This window comes from Bombina bombina, chromosome 2 (genome assembly GCF_027579735.1).
Source record: "Bombina bombina isolate aBomBom1 chromosome 2, aBomBom1.pri, whole genome shotgun sequence".
Lineage (NCBI taxonomy): Eukaryota > Metazoa > Chordata > Amphibia > Anura > Bombinatoridae > Bombina > Bombina bombina.
In genome coordinates, this window is record NC_069500.1 from 1,071,679,479 (window position 1) to 1,071,700,945 (window position 21,467).

Below are 21,467 nucleotides of genomic sequence, written 5' to 3' on the forward strand. Positions count from 1 at the left end.
GCCTTGAAAATTTTTAAGTTTGCCTACAACTTAATATCTAAGCACTTTTTGTGGAAAAACTAATATATAGGATTCCAGAGGCAAATCCGAATTTAAAGGGAAATTAAACCCAAATTTTTTATTTCATGATTTAGAAAGAGCATGTAATATTTTTTTTTTTTCATTTTTATTTTTATTAAGAAGAGCATGTAATTTTAAACAACTTTCTAATGTACTTCTATTATCTAATTTACTTCATTCTCTTGATATCATTTGCTGAAAAGCATATCTAGATAGGCTAAGTAGCTGCTGATTGGTGGCTGCACACAGATGCCTTGTGTGATTGGCTCACCCACGTGCATTAATATTTCTTCAGCAAAGGATATCTAAAGACGAAAGCAAATTAGATAATATAAGTACATTGGAATGCTGTTTAAAATTGTATTCTCTACCTGAATCAGGAAAAAAACATCTTGGGTTTAGTATCACTTTAAATGAACTGAAAAAGTTTGACTTCATATGCTAAGTGTTTAGCAGTACAGCTGTCCACAAGTTAGCATTCCAGTACCTTGCAAGAAGCAACTTGCCAAAGCGACTTTCTATTGGAAGTTGTTCACAGAAGGTTCCATGTTAATCTTCTTTTCTTAGAAAACTAAGTAAGGAAAGCCACCGTGAAGCTTTCAAGATGTTATCTCTCAGAGCCTGCAAGTTTTTGAGAATCTACAATAGTGGCTTTATTGAGACAAAAAGTGAAGGCTAAAGAGACAAAAAATAATCTCTTTTGTGTGCTACAGGCTTAGACAAACATTAATTCATGAAAAAACAAACAAAACTGGGAAGATATGAAATAACCTTTCCAAAGAAGTAGAAAACATATTACAATAACATAAACATGAAAAACAAAGGACAAGATACAACAAGATTTTAACACGTGAAAGTGTACAGGGAAATAGTATAATGTGAGTCAAATGGTTCTGCCGTGCCATCAAAATCTGATTCAATAGTTATTCACCTGTCTTGGATTTCATCCCTACAATCCATTAATCCATTCTTAACTGTAAACCATTTATTTGAAACCCCTATGCCAATCATATCTTTTACTGCTGTTCCGAAATGACCCCACGGCATTAAACATTTCATAGTTGTTCAACCTCATGTATTACTTCATAGCGTTGTAAAATCTATCACTTAGGAATGACTGTTATGTACTTTTGTTGCCAAAAAAAAATGCAGACATTTTCAGAGAGAATAATCTGAGTAGCTTGCATGCTGTAAAAAAAAATTGGAATTAAAAAGCAAGGACTTGTGGAATTTAGATACTGCTGAGCTACAATAACTTCATTTAATACCAGAAATTCCATGACTATGAAATCTGCAATCTGCTTAAAAAAAAAACACATTTTAAAGCTGAGAAAATGTTAAATTGCCTTTTCAAAATAATTAGGATGGTGGTATTTCTTTGGCTTGGCATTCTGAAGTTTCATTTGAAAGTAAGTGCTGTATGTATTGTGATGCAAGGAACGTCAAGCTGAACATTAAAAAAGTCAGCAGTAGGAATTGGACTATTTTTATCCATTGTATGGTAGATTTGAATCTTACCGTCTCTGAAAGATCTTTTAAAGAATTCTTCAGGCTGTCTGCAGAGTGCTGTCTTGCTGAATTAAGCAGGAGGTCTGCATGGCTTGATATAAGAGGTTGGAGGTGATTGATGTTACTTAGAATTTCCTTTGCCTTAGCTGTTTTTTCAGGTGAATAGTAAATACACTGGTACCCAGTACTGCAAAACAGGAATGTACATTGTTATTAACACATTTGCTGGCAAAACAATTGCAACTGTTATTCACAGAAATAATTATTTATTATTATTATTAATATTTTTATCTTGTTATTTTTAATCTTAGCAGAAGAAACTATAGATTTTATCATTTTATACACAATACAAAAATGAAGCATTTGCAAAATAGTTAAAGAGACGGGAAACCCAAAATTTTTCTTTCATGTTTCAGCTACAGCAGAAGGAACAGCAGTGCACTAATGGCAGATAGCTGAACACATTGGGTGAGTCAATTACAAGAGGCATATATGAGGGCACCAATCACTGGCTAGCTCCCATTAGTGCACTTCTGCTTCTGAGGCTGCCTAGGTTTGCTTTTTAACAAAGGATACCAGAACAGAGCTAATTAGATAATAAAAAATACATGGGAATGTTGTTTAAAATAGTATGATGTATCTCAATCATGAAAGATTAATTTTAATCAGTCCATTTAAATTAATATTTTCATTTCTGGCTGTGTGGTGTATGTATAGATTTAACCCACATTGTATACTGCAACATATTGCTTACAGAGTGATCTCAGTTGGTATACCCCTCTCAAATCACAAAAATTAATTTATGAGATGAGAGGAATTATTTTGTTATTTATCCTTGTGAAGCAACTGATCATTTCCCATATGTTTGAAATGAAGATTATCTGAAGAATAGTGCACGGCCAACTTTGAATAAACTAATCTCCTTAAACAGGTTCCCTTGATTTAGCATCATTAGATACTTAATGAGGATATATTAAGTATAAGCTAAGCATACACTCATTGTTTATTTCTTGTATGTTTTTACATTACCAAATTCATATTTTGTTAAGAATGATCATAGGGGTTTGAACAAATAATGCTAACAACCTGAACTACATGCCCTAATAATCACCTACATGTTTTGTGAAAATGATAAAGTTTTACTATAAACGTAATATAAAGTTATTAGTAAAGAAAACACACACAACCATACACAGATCATCATCTGACTTTGAATCCAGGTTATGGTAAAAACAATGTTAAACTGAGCTAACATACTAATATTTTTATAACAAAGTCATAGCTGTAAAATGTCAATAAGTCATTTTAGGCGTAGAAGATTGGTTTACACAAATGCTTGCTAGGAAACAATTGTTCCTTGGAGATATTTTTTATGATCGAATAACAAATAAAATTGTGCCTATCTATTAATTGTGAGATTTCTACATCCCCTATTTGAAGAAGCATTTCCTCTTGAAAGGGTCACATACAGGAATGGTACTTTAGCGGGGGGTACTGCTCTGTCTTTTTATTTTCTCAGGCCTGGGTGCATGGGTGGGAGATGCACCTAAGGATTCTGCAAGTTAGAGGAGTTGGAGATGTGGCAGTTAGGTGGTTAATTTTAGGGGGGGTTTGGTCACACAATCAATGTAGTGGTAGAGACTGCAGTAATGGAGGGTTAATGCTATAGGATGACCAGTTTATAATGAGCTAATACAGAAGAAGAAGACTTGTCTATATTTGAGAGTTAAATTAGGGGTTAATTGTGGTAGAGGGGTCTGGGGGAGAGTATGTATTTGATGCAGTGGTGTGGTAAAGGTTATTTAGTGTTGAAGATAAGGTTAAATGTGGCACTGGTAAGGCAGAACGTTGTTAATATGAGTGGGGAAATGAGTGTATTCCTGCCTTTTGTCTCATATCAGATTTGAAAAGCAAGGCAACAGAGAAGGGGTTATTTAAACCCCCATTATGATTATTATTATTGCTGCTAAACCAGTCATGATGCTGGAAGAAATCAGTCAGTATTACCACCAGCTAGATGTATCCCAGTGTTTCTGCAGCAGCTATGGGTTTTAGGAAAAGACGTGCAAATCAGATTCACTTTGTAAGTTCTTTAACCTATTTTATACAATATAAAATAATGTTTTAAAACAAAAGATGGGTAGTAGCTGCAGAGTCAGAAAACTCACTTAGGGACCGCTGTTACATGGTTAATCATGTTGATTTCTGGCGCTTACATTGTGAGGCTGATGAGGGTACCTAGGCCAATCACAAAGTAACTTGTGTGAGTAAAAAGAGAGAAAAACCCTACCTGTATATAGGGTTGAATAAATTTATAGGGGCAGTAAACACTGTAATTTTGTTGTCACTGTTTTGCAGTATGTGCACAATTAGTAAGGGGAGACAGTGCTCATAAAACCCCTCTTCACTGTACCCCAATGCAGTCCACCATTCCCTCTTCTTAGACTGATTTGGGGTACAGAACAAACTGAAGAGGGACTTTAGAACAGGTGAGTTGCTTCTTCCCATTACTAATTGTGCACATACTGCACAATAGTGATAAAACAAACTTACCTTTACTGTCCCTTTAAGCAATATGCCTAAAATGGAGTGCATACGCAGCATGCTGAGTAAATGTATGAGAAATCAGATCCTATCTACATTTAAAGAAGAGCTCAAAAGAAAGATGAAATATTATACTCAACCATTGTTACAGTAAGTGGGTTTCTCTAATTCTTCAGACAGTATAAGCTTTTTTGTGGCTGGTATATATTTTTGTTTATGGCAATAAAACCCTATACTATTAACCCCTAAACCATCACAACACCATCACAAAAAACCCTTTGCTATATTAACCTATAAAACTGCCACAACCTCCATCACAATAAACCACTAAATCTCCACAACCCCTATGCTATACTAACCCCTAAACCACCACATGTCCCAATGCATAAAACACTATTAGCCACTAACTGCTAACCCCCAAGACCTCCTAACCTAAAACCCCATTAGTTACAAATACAAATTACATAAAGATTACTAAAAATAAAAAGCATTTTAACCCCCCATAAAACACCTATCTTAAAAATAAAGTCCCCTACAAAAAACCTATTCTAAAACTATTTTATTAGGGGGATTGTCAATTTTTAGGTGGATTTTAGTGTTAGGGTATTGCATTTCAGGGGGCTTTTTTTTAGTTAGATTTTAGTTTTAGGGTGGGTTTTTAGGAGGCTTTTTTTAAAAAAATTTAGGGGGGATTTAGTCTTAGGATAACGTTTTTTAGGGGGCTTTTTATTTTTTTTAGGGGGATTTTAGTTTTAGGATTGGGGTTTTAGAATTTTTAGTTGGATTTAAGTTTAAGGATGGGGGTTTAGGGGGTTTAAGAATGCTTTTTAGTTTAAGTGGAATTTAGTTTTAGGATAGGGGGTTTTAGTCTTCTGATAATGGTTTTTAGGGGACTTTTTTATTTTTTTAGGTGTTTTTTAGTTCTAGAATCATTTTTTTTGGAGTGCTTTTTTATTTTTTTAGGTGGGTTTTAGTTTTAGGAATGGGTTTTAGGGGGGTTTAAAAATGCTTTTTTATTTTTAGTATTTTTTTAATGTAATTTGTGTTTTTATAACTTACAGGGTCTTGGAGGATTAGCAGTCAGGGAAGCTTTATGCTTTAAAAGTTGTGATGGGGTTGTGGCAGTTTAGGGGTTAAAATAGCATAGGTGGTTTATAGCAATAGGGTTGTGGAGGTTTAGCGGTTAATATAGCATAGGGTTCTTTGTGAGGCGGTTTAGGGGTTAAGAGCATAGGAGTATATTGCATTGTGGGGGTTCACTGTAGGCGTTAAATAGCATACCATTTTCTTAAGGGGCAGTGTGTTCACATTTGCCACAGAGTTATAATGCCTACAGCAGCTGCTCCAGTAGTACAAACCTATGACAACTTGCACACTTAGGGACTCATATTCAAAAACTCTCTGCTCAGGTGAGATGATCTAATACATCTCGTCAGTATGGAAAGGTCCCTAAAAAATTTTAGAAATACAAATTTTAATTTGAAAGATATTTATCTCACCATGTTTTGTATGTGAAGGAGAGATACCTTACATTCCAAAATAAGGTCTAGAAAAAATCCCAAAGATTTTGCATGATATCTCTAAATGCCAGCGAGCTTTTGAATATCAGGCAGTGAATGAGATTCTTACTCCTAAATTGTATATTTTATATGAATCATCAAAAGTTTATTTTTACTTTAATGTACCTTAATAATGAGGAGTGTGGTTACTAACTAGATGTGCTCAAGATTACATTAAAAAAGTGTTGTTAACATCAAAAACTGTAAATGCATAGAATATGTGGGTGGATGTGTGTGTGTGTGCTTTACCAGTTGTATTTAACAGAACACAAACTTATCAGCTTAAACCAGCTTCTTTATTTCACCTGAAACTACCTGAGCAGCAATTAAATATGTTAACTGTTAAAAAACAAACAAAAAAAAAAACATAAATTGACATTCAAATTACAAGTAAATTCATATTGCTCATAACAATGCTAATAGTATCCAGGAACATACTCCACCTTGCATTAAAACACAATTGTCTCGCTAAAGGGCCACTAATTTCAAAATTAAAGTTTTATGATTCAGATAGAGAATGCAATAAAAAAAAACTTTTCAATACACTTCCAATATCAAAACGTGCAACTACTTTTTATACGTACACTTTCTGAAGCTCCATCTCCTACTGATCCTGAACAAAAGGACACAGTATATACTGTATATGTACGCATTTTGTGAGTGGCTGATCACATGATAATAAACTTTGAAATTAGCCTGAAAATAAGTTATCACTCATTTCACATTCAATGTAAGTGGTATAGTATTGTATTTTTATTGTGTATTTGTCAGTTATTCAATTCTACTGTATTTTGTGGTCCTTTAAAACAAAAACAACTAATATACAGTATGTTACAATATTACTTTAACGTTAAAAAAGACTTCACATTAACAGCATTTAATTTGTTTAAGACTTGCATGTTGTTTGTCATAGTGAAACTTGTTTTGCAGTCCAGACATTTGCAATGTGATGTAAACGTACACATTTTTCTTACATTTTTAAATTCAGCCAGCTTGAATATCTTCGAGAGTGTCTATTTTTTTCTGATTGCTTAATGTTTTTAAACAGAGAAGCAAAAAATATGATATATAAATATGTTTAAAATCATAGAGAAAAATGTTAAAACTAAAACTATTTAATAATACAAAAACCAACAAGCAGACAAAAATGTTACTTGCCAAATTGAAAGCTGCAGCCTGCCTCAGTTTGCTACAAATTGTAGCAACTCTATGTATCTACAGCTCCAATCTTCCCAGGGCTATGGTAAATTGTAGAGTGCTCACGGAGTTCAATCTTGAGAGGAAGACCAAAGTGTAATACCATAAAGAACTCAACTAGAACTGAACTGAAAATACTCACAGAGAAAATATGGATTAAGATATTTATTCATTTGAACTTGCTGCACAAAACAAAGGGCTCCATTTAAGAAGCTGCTAATAACAGGCTCGCCCAACAAGCACTAGTTAAGAAGCAGCGGTTATCAGATGGGCAAAAATGCACATGCAACAACTAGTTCAATGATAAATGTGAGCTCTGTATTGCTACCCGCTAGCCATGATGCCAGGTGGACAATACGTTTTATTTGCTCTTGGCACCGACGAGGGGCTCAGCATGTGCGGTCACGGCACCCCCCCCCCCCCCCAGCAACTGTTAGGGCGTTCGCGGGTGTTTGCGCGGCTGCTCATGAACGCAAATTTGCGGGTGTCTGCATGGGTGTACGAGCGTGAATTTGCGGGTGCGTGCCCGCGGCTGACGTGCACAGCATATTTCAGGCTCCTGACAGACAGGGGGAGTGCTCTCTGGCTACATCCTTGTCTCCCATAGGTGCTAAGGTGACTGCTGCACCTACGTTACCTGAGCAACAGGGGCGTTCCTGGACCTTACAGGGTTTAAAGCCTGGACAGCTCTCTCACTCATTGCTGAGTTATTCTGCTGGCTGATTCGAAGAGACTAAGCAATTATCCTGTTTCCCTACCTTGTATTCTGGATTTCCCTGGCTTTTGACCTTTGGCTTGTTTTTGACATAGCATTTTTGCTGCCTGCCCTGACCTTGGATACTCCTGACTTCGATCTCTGCTTCAATCCTTGCCTGTTGTGACGCCTTGCACTTTGTCTATTTTTTGTTCTCTGCCACTGGGTTCTGCTCCTGCTTTGGGAAGTTTCCCTTCTCGTTACATAATAACTCAGCCTTACCATGGAATGGATCATAGCCTGAGGAAACAGCCAGTTGTAGGCTGAGAAACATGTTGATTTTAAAATAAAAATATTCTTTTTAACTAATACACTTGCTGCTGGATTTTATATGGGAATTCATCTATACTCCTGCATTGGTTTTGGGAGCTATCTTATTTGCTGAAACATTTGAAACAGTCAACTGGGCGGCTGAGAAGTTCCAGTCTGTGCATATTGCACCTGGAGGTGCTTTGCTACATGAACCAGGAGGACCTCACTGGTGAAGAAGTACTACAGAATTATCTCTGCATCTGTTCAGTTGGGCAACCGAGAGGTTCCAGTCTGTTTCCTAGCACTTTTTGGTGCTATTCATTTGTGAGTATTAGTCTTACATATTTTGCTTGTCCCTTGGTATTGTGGTATTAGGCCATTTGGCACCTCTGTGTTTCTTTTTTCAGACCATCTGTTATCATCAGGATTGTGACCTCCCTACGACAGAGAGCTGACCTTTGCAATCATCTGGAGCTATTGTGACTTACAGGATATGATTTAGTTATTGGACATTTATTGGGTTTCCAGTCACAAGTTTATATATATATATTTTTTCCTCTGGTATTCTGCTGTTTATTTTTAGAGTGTAGTTGTATACATTATTATTGTTCTTATTACATTGTGTTACATTGTTTTGATTGAGAGCACCCCCTTGAGGATTGGTGTGATTCCACATACCATATCTATATATTTTTTACCATGGAACCTGCAAGAACACCTGACCCACTGGCTCCACACACCCATTAGCTGACCGCTATGACGCAAGCCATTCAGGAGTTGCAAGCAAGCCAGGAGAGCATGTTGCAGAGAGAGAGGGACCGGGAGCACCGATCCGCTGCAGCAGCAGTCTTACCCCCCCCTCTCCTCCTCAATCATCTCCCCTGTATGAGGCCTCTGTACCTGAGCCCGCTGCCGCCCTACCTGAGAAGTTCACAGGCAAGCGCTCCGACTACCATGCCTTTTTCACCTCTTGTGAACTACTGTTTTCACTCAAGCCTCATACCTATGCCACAGACTTTGTCAAAGTGCACACTGCCATCTCCCTGCTGTCTTTTCACCCACAGACATGGGCTCATCAATTGCTGCATACTAGAAGTCCTATCTTGGAGACTTGGGAGTCCTTCATAACAGCAATGAACACATGATCCATTATGTTCCACCACAGCACAGAACACCCTACGGTCCCCGAGACGGGAAAAAAGACCAGTAGAGGAATACATAATGGAGTTCTGTGAAGTTGCTCCTGATACTGCCCTTAACGATGTGGCCCTCATAGACCAGTTCCGCCTTGGATTAAATGAACACCTGAAGGATTGGAGTTCCTGACACACTAGAGGGGTTGATCCTGGCCATCACACAATTGGATTGTCGCTTCTGTGAGAGACGGCATGAAAAACAGGGCTCCTTACAACCACTGCCTCAACGTTCTGACTCTTTCCTTCCATCTAACTTTACATCCCCTTCAGTTGCAACGGAAGAGCAAGGTGAAGCAATGCAGTGGGCCACTGACAGTTATGGAGAGGGACAGATGACGTACACTCCACCTCTGCCTCTACTGTGCCAAGCAGAAAGACTGTCCTGCAAGACCTCAGACGGGTATGTCAAGACTTCAAGCCATCTTTCTCAACCTTCCTATATATAATACCTCCTCTCACCTTACCATTTTTGTCGTCCAACAGATGGGAGATAAGTCCATGGAGCTGACTGCCATTGTGGATTCTGGAGACAGTAGCTGTTTCCTAGATGATACCCTTGCCTCCCAGCTTTCTGTACCTACTCATACTAAAACACACCCTTCTCTGTTACATATGGTGAATGGTAGCACACTGAAGCCTGGTCCTGTCATCTTGGAGTCACATCCCTTGTTGCTTCAAATTGGGAAGGAACACCAAGAACACATCATATGGGACATTGTGCCTTCTCCTTTGTTCCCAGTTATATTGGGAATCACTTGGCTAAAGAAACATAACCCCTTTGTGGACTGGGTAACTGGTAAACTGACCTTCTCCTTGCCTTCTTGTGTCACCTCCTGTCTACATTCTTCCTCTCCAACTCCTGCTCATATCACTACTACCATAGTATGTACCTTGGTAGAAAAAAGAAGAAGGCGCCACAATAGTGCAACATCAGTGGTGTTAAATCTTCACACACACACATACGGGTTGTACTTACTAAAAGAAAGGCACTTGAGAAGTGCCACAACAGCACTGGACTCTTATTAGCTGATGAAGGACCTGATGAAGCGGTCAATATCAACACGTTGTTTGATATTATTTGTTTTTAAAGCCAAAGTTGTTTTTACACTATTGGTCATCACGACTTATTATACATTGAGTAGATTGAATTTATTCCGGGATCTCTTTGGGGACGAGCAGTTGAACCACAAACTATACACTGTGTTTTAGAGTATCAAATGCTCAACACTGACTAGCTACTACAATCCTGATTTTGGAGTTTCTGCACCCTCTTCTAAGCAAGAGGATAGCTATCTGGACAGCTAATAAGAGTCCAGAGTGCTATTGTGGCGCCACCTTCTTTTTTCTACCATTTTACAGATTCCTGCTTTTGTGCCATTAAGTGTTTGGAAGGAGTTTTGCAGCCTCACGTCACCTTATCATTGGGACTCACTGTATTTAAGATTGCACAAGATCTACATCTGGTTTTTCTTGGGACTTTTTCAGGACTTTATAACTATTTTCATATAGTGATCACGTTTGTTTTTGTTATATTTATTTTGCATTGATATCACTACTTATATATATCATATTGTATATTTCATTAAGTATCTTATCACTCTAATAGAGTGATTGGGTCCTAAATTCATTGTGTGTATACGGCTATATCTGGGTGTTTACACCAGTTATATATAGCAACACAGTTGCCTTTGCCTGCAGGCATTATATACTTTATATTATCACTTTCACTGTAGGTAATATTTTTTTTTTTTTTGTGAACACATTAGTTGTTAATACAGCTTCTCACTATTGTGGGTTGACATTATATACATATATTTTTTGTCATATTTGTCTCACAGTTATCTTCAGCAACATAGTTGCTCTTTTTTGTTGGTTGACATTATATACACATTTTTTTTTTTTGGTATATTGGTCTCACAGTTTATGAGTATTGCAGCATTTGCACCTATTAAGTTTTGATATATATTTCTATATTGAATAGCAATTGGCGCCTCTAACAATTCACTTTCACGATAGTATGTACACCTTGCCTTCAAAGTATAAGGCCTATGCAGACGTTTTTGAGAAAAAGGAGGCTGATAATTTACTACCTCACAGGCCTTATGCCCGGTGCACCCTTGCCCTATGGATGTCTCTATTCCCTGTCAGAACCCGAATCCAATATACTGAAAGAATACATAGAGGAGAGGAGGGAAGAAAGATGGTGATCTCAGAACCTGCGTGGATTACAGGGCTCAAAATGCCATAATAGTGAAGAACCGGTATCCGTTACCTCTTATTCCTGAATTGCTCAACAGAATAAAGGATGCACAGATCTTCACTAAGATCTTGCTCAGGGGGGCCTACAACCTTGTCAGAGTAAAAGACGGGCATAGATGGAAGACTGCATTCCATTCCCGTTACGGCCACGTTGAGTATACCATCATGCCCTTCGGGCTTTGTAATGCTCTAGCAACATTCCAATACTTCAGCAATTATGTCTTCAGAGATCTTTTGGATACCTTTCTTGTGGTGTATCTGGATGACATCCACATCTTCTCCCCTTCATTGGCCAAATACGAGAAACATGTAAAGATCGTATTAGCCCGCCTGAAGCAGAACCATCTATATGGAAAACTGGAGAAATGTACCTTTGAAGTATACACCATTGAGTTCCTGGGGTACATTCTGTCACCCGTGCGCATACAGATGGACCCAAAGAAAATACAATCATCAACTGGCCTGTGCCCAAGACTAAATGTATGGTACAACAGTTCATGGGCTTTGCTAACTTCTACAGAGAGTTCATCCTAGGGTTCTCCTCCATATGCACCCCTATAACAGCCCTGACCAAATTGGACAGCTCTTTCATCTGGACTTCAGCTGCACAACATGCCGTTGATCACCTGAAAACACTATTCACACAAGCCCCTATCATTATACAACCTAACATAACAAGTACCTTTTATCTAGAAACAGATGCCTCCTAATCAGCGCTTGGAGCTGTTCTGTCACAGAAAACAGGATAGAAAGACCTGCTCCATGTAGTAGCCTATTATTCCCGCAAAATGACCAGTGCCGAACCCAACTATGGTGTAGGCGAGAGGGAATTACTGGCCATCAAAACAGCACTAGAGGAATGGAGGCACTGGCTCGAAGGCGCTACCTATCCTGCGGTAGTTATACCGACCACAGAAACCTGGAATACCTGAAATCAGCAAAAAGACTCTGTCCAAGACAAGCCTGATGCGCCCTCTTCTTCTCTTGCTTTGACCTACAGATAACGTTCCGCCCGGGCTCCAAGAACGGGAAGCAAGACGCATTGTCCCATATATAATGCCATTAAGGAGGCTCCTTTCGCTGACATACAAGAAACCATACTGTCCTCTTCCTTCTTCCTAGCCACACACCAGTCATTGATAGAGGCCATCAAAGCATCCAGTGATATTGTAGCAACTGAAACCTCTCATCTGCCGGTCATTAATGGCTTGCATCTCTACCAACAACGTATCTATGTACCCACCGACCATCGCCTTGCTGTTATGCAGCATCACCATGATAATCCCATGGCGGGCCATTGTGGTATCCACAATATTATTGAACTCACACAAAGGCATTTCTGGTGGCCTTCCATGACCTCGGACATCCGCTCCTTTGTTTCCTCCTGGTCTGTTTGTGCCCACAACAAGAAGCCATCCTCCAGACCAGCAGGGCTGTTTCAACTATTACCTGTGCAAACACATCCATGTAGGGACTTCTCCATGAATTTTATAGTCGACCTACCACCATCCCAACGATACAACACCATTATGGTGGTTGTAGACAGAAGCACTAAAATGGCGCATTTCATACCAGTTGCTGGTATTACTACAGCACAAAAGACCCCTGAGCTATTCATCCAACATATATTCTGGCTTCATGGTGTACCCAAATCTATTGTATCTGACCGTGGCACCCAGTTCACCTCCCGGTTCTGGACCCATTTCTGCTGGAGCCTCTGTATCTCCCGGTGCCTGTCCACTGCCTACCACCCTCAGTCAAATGGGCAGACAAAGAGGACTAATAAGACCCTTGAGCAGCAGCTCCGCTGCTTTTCTACTCATCTGCAAGACAACTGGAAAGAGCAGCTACCCTTTTCAGAGTTTGCATTCAATAACCAAAAAAATTATTCTAGTGGAATAACCCCTTTTTACGCTAACTACAGCTACCATTCTAATACCCTACCTGATCTACCACCTGTTATCCCTCTTCTCGAGGTCTCCACATGTCTACGCAACCTCTGCTCTCTGCTTCGCACCTTGACACAACAGTTGATCGCTTCCCAGGCACGAGAAAAACGACAAGCAGATAGACGAAGGAGGTTATGCAAGAACATTTAGAACACAGTTCCACAGAAATAAAATGCTTGGGTAGCACTCTATGCCCAGGATAATATAGAGGTAGACGCTTTTTTAAAATATAACTTTTATTGTTTCCTTCAAAAGATGGGTAAACCACATAAAAATTAAAATCCCTATCAGAAACAATTGTGCTAATATTCTAGTGGTGTCTCACTGATTGTGTTGTCCAGCCTTCTTATATTTATGTTTTATTCCTGAGACACTCTAGTTTACTAATTAAAGGTAACCGTTATATTGACTACAAGTTATTGTCATAGTAATAGTTGCTCATATGGGACTAGAGGTTAAGGAATTGATTATTTGCGTACCACTAATACGGTATGTTTGTGTTTAACAGTGTTCTTCTAGTCCCTTACTTCTAGGTAAATATATGTGACCTGTGTCTAAGTTTATATCATGGTAAATATATTTCTGCTATATCGAATTGGTTCAATTAGTGATTTCCAAGACTTAACTCAAATCTTAATTGGATTTCTTTTGAGGTTATGATTCTATGTCTAATTACACTCGTGAATTTCCAAATAGACTCACTGGTCTTGTTTGAATAACATAAAAAAGTCTCTATCGAGTGTCCTTTTTGGTTATGTAAGTGTAAGTAGGTATTACTTATATTTTCCACTTGTGATGAGGGTGTGAATACTTCAAAATTGAGATAATTGAAATATGAGGTTGTTTTTATTCGCTCTCTGATATGGTATACATTTAATAGTGTTTTTACAGTGTTTCTCAAATGATTAGTCACTTCATATTACTTTTATCCCCATGTGAATTAAATTGCCAAATTATATAGTATAGTATTCACTTGCTCATTTGTTATCTCACAGTCTGCCACTAGTCCATAGACATCTGACATATATATTTGGGTAGTCAGTTAATGTGCTGAGAGGGTATCATGACTGCTATGATGAATATGTAGTACGATCTACATTATCTGTATACCATATTCTGATGAATGTTTATGTATATTTGCCTCTGTTGACACACACATATATATATATATATATATATATACACAGAGAGTGCAGAATTATTAGGCAAGTTGTATTATTGAGGATTAATTGTATTATTGAACAACAACCATGTTCTCAATGAACCCAAAAAACTCATTAATATCAAAGCTGAATAGTTTTCGAAGTAGTTTTTAGTTTGTTTTTAGTTATAGCTATTTTAGGGGGATATCTGTGTGTGCAGGTGACTATTACTGTGCATAATTATTAGGCAACTTAACAAAAAACAAACATATACCCATTTCAATTATTTATTTTTACCAGTGAAACCAATATAACATCTCAACATTCACAAATATACATGTCTGACATTCAAAAACAAAACAAAAACAAATCAGTGACCAATATAGCCACCTTTCTTTGCAAGGACACTGAAAAGCCTGCCATCCATGGATTCTGTCAGTGTTTTGATCTGTTCACCATCAACATTGCATGCAGCAGCAACCACAGCCTCCCAGACACTGTTCAGAGAGGTGTACTGTTTTCCCTCCTTGTAAATCTCACATTTGATGATGGACCACAGTTTCTCAATGGGGTTCAGATCAGGTGAACAAGGAGGCCATGTCATTAGATTTTCTTCTTTTATACCCTTTCTTGCCAGCCACGCTGTGGAGTACTTGGACGCGTGTGATGGAGCATTGTCCTGCATGAAAATCATGTTTTTTTGAAGGATGCAGACTTCTTCCTGTACCACTGCTTGAAGAAGGTGTCTTCCAGAAACTGGCAGTAGGACTGGGAGTTGAGCTTGACTCCATCCTCAACCCGAAAAGGCCCCACAAGCTCATCTTTTATGATACCAGCCAAACCAGTACTCCACCTGCACCTTGCTGGCGTCTGAGTCGGACTGGAGCTCTCTGCCCTTTACCAATCCAGCCACGGGCCCATCAAGACTCACTCTCATTTCATCAGTCCATAAAACCTTAGAAAAATCAGTCTTGAGATATTTCTTGGCCCAGTCTTGACGTTTCAGCTTGTGTGTCTTGTTCAGTGGTGGTCGTCTTTCAGCCTTTCTTACCTTGGCCATGTCTCTGAGTATTGCACACCTTGTGCTTTTGGGCCCTCCAGTGATGTTGCAGCTCTGAAATATGGCCAAACTGGTGGCAAGTGGCATCTTGGCAGCTGCACGCTTGACTTTTCTCAGTTCATGGGCAGTTATTTTGCGCCTTGGTTTTTCCACACGCTTCTTGCGACCCTGTTGACTATTTTGAATGAAACGCTTGATTGTTCGATGATCACGCTTCCGAAGCTTTGCAATTTTAAGAGTGCTGCATCCCTCTGCAAGATATCTCACTATTTTTGACTTTTCTGAGAATGTCAAGTCCTTCTTTTGACCCATTTTGCCAAAGGAAAGGAAGTTGCCTAATAATTATGCACACCTGATATAGGGTGTTGATGTCATTAGACCACACCCCTTCTCATTACAGAGATGCACATCACCTAACATGCTTAATTGGTAGTAGGCTTGCCTAATAATTCTGCACTCCCTGTATATATATATATATATATATATATATATATATATACATACATATTTTATTGCTGTATGTGTACCATATGCTGGTCTAATGGCCTATTACGATGGTGACATCATTGCACATCCCAGATGGGGACTGATGAACTTTCATCTAGTATCTGATGTGTTCTCCTTCGGATTTGTGCGCTGATGACAACCCCCGTCTTTGGTCTGATGATGACTTTTGTAACAAGTTTCTCTATTATATTAATATATTGATGTTCTAGATTTATAGAGATAATGTTTTATTATTTGTTGTTTTTAATGCTTATTACATTATGCATAGTAGTCACCATTAATTCCTCATCACCAATCCCTTTAGGACATTTTATTTATTTATTTTTGTTTATATGATCTATATAGTAACTCCCATTGAGGAGTTGTTCCTCCGCACATCTACCTGACAGGTATATCTCACATGCATTGATCACTGGATAAGAAATTCCGGGCCGTTTGTTCGCCACCTGAGGGAGGTTTGCGCCGCAACTGCCCTTAAATTGGTTAGCGTAGGGTATTTAATGAGCATAAGGTGTGTGTTAAATTACAGCCTGATGAAACGGCTTTTCTAAGCTGAAAAATGCGTTGCTGTGTGTTTTTAGACTTTTATTAACTTGTCTTTTAATTTTACACACTTGTTCTGTGACTTAATGTTACTACCCTACCGCTGAGGCATCAATTGCCCTACTTTCTGGAGTTTGTGTCCCCCTCACTATCCTTGATGGTACGCCGTCAGTACTAGCTTTGGATGACTGATTGCTTGGGCCGGCTGATCTTCTGTGAAGACATCAGAGACATATTTGACGTTCCAGCGTGTCTGTCAGGCGACTCATTATAGTCCCGATCTGCTGAGTCAGGCACTCTGGTTGTGCTGCTGCTCCTGTGAGTAGTTCTATTGGAAGGGGGTGGGGGTCACACCCTCTGTTACCTATTTGTACTAGACGATATTGTTCTGTTGTGGCACCTCTCTTATTCTGTCTTCTACAGGAGTTTTTTCCTCTTGCTTATTTGGCCTGCTTCAACTATGTTTTTAAATACCTTACTACCTTAAATTCTGTAGATTTGTGGATATTGTTGAACACTTGTGTATATATCTCTATCAAATCAATGCTTGTTATTTGGATTACACTCTAATTGGACTTGTCAGTCTCTGCTTAATAACACTTCTGTCACTAGGTCTATTGTCCATAACTCTACATATAACTCGTGCTTGATATCTAGTACATAATTCTACTTACTAGTATGAATTGGGACGATAGTTACATGCATAGGAATTGATGGTGTGTTGATAGCTCCTTGGCTCTACTTCAACCATGTGTTTACATACAGTATTGGCTAATTTTCTTAAAATTCTCAGTGCTCGTTTATTTTGGGCACTTGTATACGTACTCGTTCAGTGTAAAAACATTACTTGGAGTTCCTTATTTAATTATGCATCACAGAACGTTTGCCTGTAAGTTCCATATCTAAATAGGCGTATATTGTTAAGTATCCAGCCAATGAATATATTGTTGTATGTGTGGTTTATCTACCACCTGATGGCGATCGTATTTTGTGCTCTAGTTGCTTACAATCTTGAGCTTGCCATCTGTAAAATGGTTTCTGTGTCTAGGGCTCTCAATGCTATCTAATGTTAATAACATGTAACAACTTCCTATATAACTTACAAGTCCCAATCTAAATGAATGTGTGTCTCACTTAGTGTATTAGTGAATTCCTAATCAAATATTTGTTGACTGTCCTTGCAGTACTTGCATTTATTTGTTATAGGTTAGTAATGCTAGTTACGTGTGGAGTTTCTTATATACAACTTATCTGTCACATCAAGATAATTATACTTTGCGACCCATGTTGCTTTTAAAGTTAAACCGGTCACAAATAACATATATAGTTTATCTGTCACATAACGATAATTATACTTTGCAACATATGTTGCTTTCAGAGTTAAACCGGTCACAAACACCTTATATATAGTTATCTGTCACATCACGATAATTATACTTAGCAACACATGTTGCTTTCAGAGTTAAACTGGTCACAAACAAGTTCGTTCTCATATCTAAGGCTGTTAATGCTGCCCAATATAAGTAGCTTGTAGCGTTTTTACTTAGGTAATTTCCTATATTGCGGAAGTTTAATTTTAGCACAAATGTACTGATTATTAAAATACCAAACATTGGGACCCCATCGTCCCACACAACCCCCCTCCCCCTGGTCGCGTTTCGCAAAAAAAAAAGCCTTAAATATGAGAACGAACTTTCCGCTATAATAAACCTATTAACCCCTAAACCGCCGCCCTCCCACATCACTACATAAATATATTAACCTTTAAACCTAACCCTAACGTAGGCCTAAGTCTAACTCTAACCCTAACGTAACCCTAACCCTAACACCCCCTAACTTAATTATAATTAAAATAAATCTAAATAAAACTTACAATTATTACCTAAATAATACCTATTTAAAACTAAAAACATACTTACCTATAAAATAAAACCTAAGCTAGCTACAATATAAATAATAGTTACATTGTAGCTAGCTAAGGTTTTATTTTTATTTCACAGGTAAGTTTGTATTTATTTAATCAGCCAATAGGATTGAGCTTGCATTCTATTGGCTATTCCAATCAACCAATAGAATATGAGCTCAACCCTATTGGCTGATTGGATCAGCCAATAGAATGAAAGCTCAATCTTATTGGCTAATTGCAACAGCCAATAGGATTTTTTCACCTTTAATTCCTATTGGCCAATCGGAATGTAAGGGACGCCATCTTGGATGATGTCACTTAAAGTAAAACTTCATTCTTCAGTGACCATCAGAAGAAGAGGATGCTTCGCACCGGATGTCTTGAAAATGGACCCGCTCCGCTCCGGATGGATGAAGATAGAAGATGCCGTCTGGATGAAGACTTCTGGCCGCTTCGATGAGTACTTCTGCCTGCTTGGATGAAGACTTCTGCCCGCTTGGATTAAGACTTCTGCCCGCTTCAATGAGGACTTCGCCGGCTGGATGAGGATGGATGTCCGGACTTTAAAAACTGTAAGTGGATCTTCGGGGGTTAGTGTTAGGTTTTTTTGAGTTTTTTTTAGGTGCGTTTTATTTTTAGCTTAGGGTTTGGGCACTTCGTAAAAGAGCTGATTGCCATTTTCAGGGCATGCCAAAAGAGCTAAAAGCCCTTTTAAGGGCAATGCCCATCCAAATGCCCTTTTCAGGGCAATGGTTAGCTTAGGTTTATTTAGTTAGGATTTTATTTGTTGGGTTTGGTTGGGTGGGAGGTGGGTTTAACTGTTGGGGGTTGTTTGTATTTGTTTTACATGTAAAATAGCTGATTTCTTTGGGGCAATGCCCCACAAAAGGCCCTTTTAAGGGCTATTGCCAGTTTAGTGTAGGCTAGGTTTTTTTTATTTTGGGGGTGCTTTTTTATTAGGGCTATCAGATGTTTTTAATTTTTGTAATTTAGTGTTTATTTTTTTGTAATTTAGTAATTGTATTTTATTAATTTAATTTATTTTATTTTATTGTAATGTTAGGTTTTAGTGTAAGGCAAGTTAGGTTTTATTTTACAGGTAACTTTGTATTTATTTTAACTAGGTAGTTATTAAATAGTTACTATTAGTTATATTGTAGCTAGCTTAGGTTTTATTTTATAGGTATTTAGTTTTAAATAGGAATTATTTAGGTAATTATTGTAAGTTTTTTTTTAGATTTATTTTAATTATATTTAAGTTAGGGGGGTTAGGGTTAGACTTAGGCTTAGAGTTATGTTAGGGTTATGCTTAAGGTTAGGGTTACGTTAGGGTTAGGTTTAGGGGTTAATATATTTATTTAGTGTTAGTGATGTGGGAGGCCAGAGGTTTAGGGGTTAATAACTTTAGTATAGTGGCGGAGACATTGGGGGCGGCAGATTAGGGGTGTTTAGACTTGGTTTTTATGTTAGGGTGTTAGGTTTAAACATAACTTTTTCTTTCCCCATAGACATCAATGGGGCTGTGTTATGGAGCTTTTGTTTCCGCAATCGCAGATGTTAGACTTTTTTTTAGCCGACTCTCCCCATTGATGTCTATGGGGAAATTGTGCACGAGCATGTCAAAACACTGCTTGTATTTGGGTGAGGTATGAAGCTCAACGCAACCATATGGCCCGCGCAAGCCGGGTTCTACAAAACCTGTAATAGCAGCACTATAGGGAGGTTAAATACCGCCGCTTTTGTCGCGGTCGTTAATTTCCCTATAGCGCTCAACACTCATAATCTAGCTGATAGGAAGTTGTTACACGTTATTAACATTAGATAGCACTGAGAGCTCTAGACACGGGAACCATGTTACAGATGGCAAGCTCAAGATTGCAAGCAACTAGAGCACAAAATACGATCGCCATCAGGTGGTAGATAAACCACACGTACAACAAATATATTCGTTGGCTGGATATTTAAAGGGACAGTCAACACCAGAATTTTTATTGTTGAAAAAGAAAGATAATCCCTTTATTACCCATTCCCCAGTTTTGAATAACCAACACTGTTAAAGAAATACACTTTTTACCTCTGTGATTACCTTGTATCTATGCCTCTGCAGACTGCCCCCTTATTTTAGTTCTTTTGACAGACTTGCATTTTAGCCAAGTCTGTCACTGCAGTGTAACTTCACGTGCATGAGCTCGTTATGTTATCTATATGAAACACATGAACTAATGCCCTCTAGTGGTCAAAATGCATTCAGATTAGAGGCAGTCTTCAAGGTCAAGAAATTAGCATATGAACCTCCTAGAATTAATTGGAAGGTTGTTTAAAATTACATTCCCTATTTAAATAATGCAATTTATTTTTGGACTTGACTGTCCCTTTAACAATATACGCCAATTTAAATATGGAACTTACAGGCAAAATTTCAGTGATGCATAATTAAATAAGGAACTCCAACTAATGTTTTTACACTGAACGAGTACGTATACAAGTGCCCAAAATAAACGAGCACTTAGAATATTCAGAAAATAAGCCAATACTGTACAGGGAGTGCAGAATTATTAGGCAAATGAGTATTTTGACCACATCATCCTCTTTATGCATGTTGTCTTACTCCAAGCTGTATAGGCTCGAAAGCCTACTACCAATTAAGCATATTAGGTGATGTGCATCTCTGTAATGAGAAGGGGTGTGGTCTAATGACATCAACACCCTATATCAGGTGTGCATAATTATTAGGCAACTTCCTTTCCTTTGGCAAAATGGGTCAAAAGAAGGACTTGACATTCTCAGAAAAGTCAAAAATAGTGAGATATCTTGCAGAGGGATGCAGCACTCTTAAAATTGCAAAGCTTCTGAAGCGTGAACATCGAACAATCAAGCGTTTCATTCAAAATAGTCAACAGGGTCGCAAGTAGCGTGTGGAAAAACCAAGGCGCAAAATAACTGCCCATGAACTGAGAAAAGTCAAGCGTGCAGCTGCCAAGATGCCACTTGCCACCAGTTTGGCCATATTTCAGAGCTGCAACATCACTG

The 21,467-nt window shown here is 38.3% G+C and overlaps 1 protein-coding gene across 1 annotated transcript in view; it reads right to left on the minus strand.

Moving 5' to 3' along the window:
* Positions 1–21,467, minus strand: part of INPP4B (inositol polyphosphate-4-phosphatase type II B) — a 1,415,612-nt gene that overhangs the window by 302,160 nt on the left and 1,091,985 nt on the right. The window contains exon 15 of the mRNA XM_053703700.1: positions 1,579–1,756. Within this exon, the coding sequence (XP_053559675.1) occupies positions 1,579–1,756 (178 nt within the window). The remainder of the gene's footprint in view (positions 1–1,578; positions 1,757–21,467) is intronic.